General features: G+C 41.4%; 1 protein-coding gene across 1 annotated transcript; it reads left to right on the forward strand.

The window, feature by feature from the left end:
* Positions 1–3,756: 3,756 nt before the first annotated feature.
* LOC109162963 lies at positions 3,757–4,407 on the forward strand. Its single transcript, XM_019311673.1, has one exon. The coding sequence runs from the start codon at positions 3,757–3,759 to the stop codon at positions 4,405–4,407; it is 651 nt and encodes a 216-aa protein (XP_019167218.1).
* The last annotated feature ends 1,311 nt before the right edge of the window (positions 4,408–5,718 follow it).

Consider the following 5,718-nt stretch of genomic DNA (forward strand, 5'->3'; position numbering starts at 1 on the left):
TATGTGTTGAGCAACCTGCAGGATTTCTGAAGAAAGGGGAGGACAATAAAGTGTACAGGTTGAGAAAAACTTTGTATGGCTTAAAGCAAACGCCTAGGGCGTGGTATGGTTGCATTGACTCATATTTTGTTGAAAGTGGTTTTATGAGATGTCCTCATGAACACACTTTGTATGTCAAATGCACGGATTCTGGTGATATTGTTATAATCTGTCTATATGTTGATGATTTGGTTTTTACTGGAAATAACTTGAAGCTAATCTCAGAATTCAGGGAGGCACTCATTAAGAGGTTTGAAATGACTGATATGGGCCTTATGTCTTACTTTCTTGGCCTTGAGGTTATTCAGATGGATGCTGGAATCTTTATTTCACAAAAGAAGTATGCTGCTGATATTTTGAAAAAGTTCAAAATGGAAAACTCCAAACCAGCTTCAACTCCGGTAGTTGAAAAGTTAAAGGTGTCCAAAGATGAGTGTGGTAAGAATGTGAATGTTACATCTTATAAAAGCTTAATTGGGAGTTTGAGATATCTGGTGGCAACAAGGCCAGATATTTCTTTTGGAGTTGGCTTAATTAATCATTTTGTTAATACTTATGGGACCAAGCGCGAGGCGCGAAAATTCATGCCCAATATAAAAACTTTGATAAATACAAATAATTAAAAATTATAATTTGAATTATATATACACAAATAATATATGTATTTTATACACACATACGATTACCATTCATAGAAATTTAATTAAAATATAATCAACTATTAAATTAATTATATAATGATTTTAATAAAATGATAATTAAAGAATAGGAAAAAGATATATATAATAGATATAAGTGTATGGTAATAATGGTGGAGTTATAAATGTTAGAATTAAAAAGTAACGATGTTATAACGGTGTAAGGGTAGTTTTGTCTAACAAGAATGTAATAGAGACAATTTTGCTAATAACATTGACATGTACAATATTTGAAGTAAAAATGTATACATTATATAATAATAATAATAATAATAATAATAATAATAATAATAATAATAATAATAATAATAATAATAATAATAATAAGAATAACAATAACAACAATAACAATAACAACAATAACAATAACAACAATAACAATAACAACAATAACAACAATAACAACAACAACAACAACAACAATAATAATAATAATAAAAAAAAAAAAATAATAATAATAATAACAACAACAACAATAACAATAACAACCCTGGTTGGTAAATGACGATTAGCTGTTAACATCACTGCTGGAAATCATCGTATTTCTGACCACAACAAAAAGTGGTCGGAAAAATTATGTTTTTCGCATTTTCCGGCGAATAGATGATGCGGCCCAACATAATGAAGATCCATTAAGAGTACAAATTGGGCCAATCACAAGATCCAAAGCCCAAATCAGTTTTATTATTTGTGGTCATCATTATTTTAAATTGTTTGGAATTAAAGAGAAAACACTAGTTCGTATTTAGAAAGGATTCCTTAAATCCCTTTCTAAATAGGACTATATTTACTTGCTTTCTAGATTAAGCTTAGGACTCTTTTTTCCATTGTATTTAGGATTACAATGCTGCTTTATACCTATTAATAGAGCACATCCATATCAGTTTTAAACAGGCTTTAATTTAATAAAATTCTTAAGTTTTTCTTTACACTTGTGTAAGAAACCTTATGGCCAATTGTGGACTCAATTAGTGGCTAGTCGTGGACTCGACTAGCAAATTGATTCGTGGACTCGAATCAATCTTACTTTCTTCAACCTTAGATTTAGGTTCGTGGACTCGTTCTTGAATCGAAGGAAACTAGATCCGACTCTAGTTGATTGAAGATTGCAACATCGAGGTACTTGAAGCTACATGGGATTCTTCTAAGTCTTTGAGAATTCGAGACAAAGGGTTTCTCGTGAGGTCTAAGGTATTTTGATCCATCTTTATCTTTAGTTTTGAGAGTATTCTTGGGACAATATTCCATCTTTATTTGAACCTTGGACTAGGTTCATATCATCAATAGGTAAGGGGGTTGGAAATTTCAACCACTATTAGTAGGTGGTTGGAAATTCCGACCACCATTAATAGGTGGTCAGAATTGTCGATGGTTTGAACTTTAAATATACTTTTTTCCGACCACAATTAATGGTGGTCGGAAATACCTTTATATATATATATATATATATATATATATATATATATATATATATATATATATATGTATGCATCTCTTGCGTATTTCTAGATCTGTTTTCTTTGATTTTTACCCCTTTCTACTGCTTTTTTTTTTTTTTTTTTTTTTTCATTTTTGTAGGTTTTCTTTCAATAATTCGCCCCGAAGGAAAAATCACGCTCCCGGTCGAGATCGGCACCCCGCCAAAATCTGTCAAGACCGAGTTGGAGTTTGTTGTGGTAAATTTGCATTGCGTTCACAACATCATCTTGGGCCGACCGGCTATAATGAAGATCGGTGGGATAATTTCCATGCCCCATCTATGCATGAAGTTCCCCACCCCAAACAGGGTCGGCGTTGTACGCTGAGATGTCCAATCTGCGAGGAAATGTTACACCCGGGCCGTCAACAAACGTGATGCTGACACGTCTTCCTGGGTGAATTCGATCGTGAGGGAAGCTACCAGCGATCGGAAGAAGCAACCTGAACCTTCCGAGGAAAATGAAGAGGTTCCCCTGTCCGAGGACCAACCGGACAGGAAGATCAAAATTGGTCGGGCCCTTACCCCCGAGCTGCGGTTGGAAGTACTGGCAATCCTTCGGGAATTTGCCAACATCTTTGCGTGGGGACCCGAAGGCATGCCCGGGATCGACCGTACAGTCATTTGCCACAAACTTGCCTTAGATCCCGTGGCAAAGCCGGTCGTTCAGAAGACACGGCATTTATCTTCCGATCGCTGAGAGTTCGTGAGAGAAGAGGTCAAAAAGATGGCGGCGATTGAGCACATCTGACCGGTTATCTATCCCAAGTGGGTGGCTAATATTGTTCTTGTTCCCAAGCCCCCAGCATGGAGGATGTGCATAGATTTTACCGACCTCAACAAAGCATGCCCGCTCGACCCGTACCCGCTCCCGAGCATTCATCAAATGGTCGACGAGACGGCCGGGACCGAGCTCATGAGCTTCATGGATGCCTTCAAGGGTTATCACCAGATAATGATGCACCATGAAGATGAGAGCAAGACAGCCTTCGTGACCCCGAATGGGCTGTACTGTTACTGAGTGATGCCGTTCGGCCTTAGCAACGCGGGAGCAACATATCAGAGGATGGTCAACATGCTCTTTGCGGATCTTCTGGGCCGAACGATGGAAGCATACATAGATGATATGCTGGTCAAGAGTCGGGACCGAGCCGACCACACTCGGGACCTCCGGGAATGTTTTCAGATCTTGTGGAGGTACCAGCTGAGATTGAACCCTAAGAAGTGCACATTTGCGGTTCAAACGGGGAAGTTCCTTGGCTATATGATGACTAAAAGAGGGATCGAGCCCAACCTGGCCAAGGTCAAGGCTATTTTGGATATGCAACCGCCCACTACCGTTCGGGAGGTGCAACAATTGACCGACCGGTTGGCAACCTTGAGCCGTTTCCTCTCCAAGCTAGCCGAGCGCGCCTTACCATAGCCGCGAAGAAGTTAGCTCCCTATTTTCAGGGTAGAGCCATTCGTGTGTTGACCGATCAGCCGATCGGGCCAGTCTTCCATATTGCTTCATCATCTGGTCGCCTAGTCAAGTGGGCGTTAATGTTGACCCAGTATGCGATCGAGTATCGACCGCGACCAACAATTAAAGGTCAAGCCCTGGCAGATTTCTTGGTCGAATGCACCGCTCGGGACACACGACCCCCGGAGGTCGAGGATCCCGAGGCAGAGTGGTGGTCGTTGGCGACTGATGGGTCCAGCAGCAAGAAAGGAGCAGGAGGAGGGGTCGTGGTAACAAGCCCGAAGGGTTTCAAGGTATACTTTGCATTGATGTATCAGTTCTATCCGACCAATAATGAAGCCGAGTATGAGGCCTTTGTCAACGGCCTACAATGCGCTCGGAATTTGGGGGCTGATTACATCCGGGCTCAGACAGATTCTGCACTTGTGGTCGAGCAGGTCCTGGGTGACTATGAAGTAAATGGTGGGCGATTACAAGCCTACCGGGACCTTGCTATGGAGAAGCTCACCTTGTTCCGGGGATACACCATACAACATGTTCCCCGACTAGACAATGCTGATGCGGACATCTTGTCTAAGTTGGCACAAGACGCCCCAGAACATATGTCCAAGATTGCTCGGATTCTAGTGATCCCGAGGCATAGCATTCACCGGTTGCCGGTCGCACCCATCCAACCGGCGGAGGATACTTGGATCACAAATTTGATGGAATACCTCCAGCACGGTCTGTAACACCCCATGTTATGACCCTTAAAACCAACTAATCATTTAACCAATTATCCAAAGAAAGAATTAAATTACAATAATTAAATTGGAAAAGGCCCACCATAGTCCGTGGGCCCTCTTCTCTAAACCCAACCCCTAGTCCTAAAAGGAATAGAGTTAGCAAGCCTATAGTATTTGGGCCCTAATTAGGACTCTTAGATATATAAATAGGGGACATAGGAGGCACCTAGAACCCCCACCACAATAATCTCTCACCACACAAGAAGTTCCAAGAATCCCCTTAAGAGGAATCAAGAAAGAAGAAAGCTTAAAGAAAAATCCTTCATAGCCAAGGAATTAATTAAGGCTAAGAGGTAACCCATGTCTCAACAAAACCTATTTTCATAGCTATGATTCCCCTCTTAGGCTTTCCCCATATTCCTGCGTGTTGATGATTTGTTATATTGATCTTGACAATTGGTGTTATGATTCCAAGGGTAATCTTGATGATCTTGATGATGAAAAGAAGTTCTTGATGATTATATGGTGTTCTTGATGATTATATGATGTTCTTGATAATTGTATAATGTTCTTGATGTTTATGTGGTATCCCTACCGAATCTTGACATTAGAAAATGAATTGTGTCCTTGTTGATTTAAAAGTAATTAGAACCCTAGGTTGTATCGTAAAACTCGTGTGGCACTATTCTTGGTGTATTGGGTGGGAATTCGCATGTTTGGGTGTTGATTATGTTTAGAAAAGCATGATAGGTTATGAGCCGTATGTTTCTTGCTTTTGGATTCGTTAATTGTCTACGTGTTGTTGTCAATTGCGTTTGAAAGTGTCTAAGCATGGTTTCGGGTTTCACAATGGTTCTCGGGGCGTTTTATGTGATGAAAAGAGTCAGTGGGGGTAGGGGACCCGCGTGCAATGTTAACGTCGCCGGCAGCGGGCTGCCGGCGGGCGGGCAGCCGCCCGCCGGGCACCCGCTGCCCAGAACCACGACGCCGGTGGCCAGCCGGCGGGTGACCCCTCACCCACCGGCTACCCGCTGGTTTTTACCCCACCTTGGGATTTTGACTTCCCGGTTTGATGTTCCCCCGATCCCCGTGGTGTCCCAGCGGACTCCTTCTATCGTGCCTATGTCTAGTTTGATGTTTGGGTACCATTCGTAGGTGGAATAAGTCTTATATATTGCATGCTAGTTGAATTGGTATCCCGTTGGCTTAGGTGTAAGAAGTATGAACCCCTTAGGAATATTCTTAGTATGTGAATGATCACGCATAGGTTTCGTTTTACGATTTCTTCCCCTCCCCAATGTGCCTATGTGGGTTGCA

This window comes from Ipomoea nil, unplaced genomic scaffold (genome assembly GCF_001879475.1).
Source record: "Ipomoea nil cultivar Tokyo-kokei standard unplaced genomic scaffold, Asagao_1.1 scaffold2973, whole genome shotgun sequence".
Lineage (NCBI taxonomy): Eukaryota > Viridiplantae > Streptophyta > Magnoliopsida > Solanales > Convolvulaceae > Ipomoea > Ipomoea nil.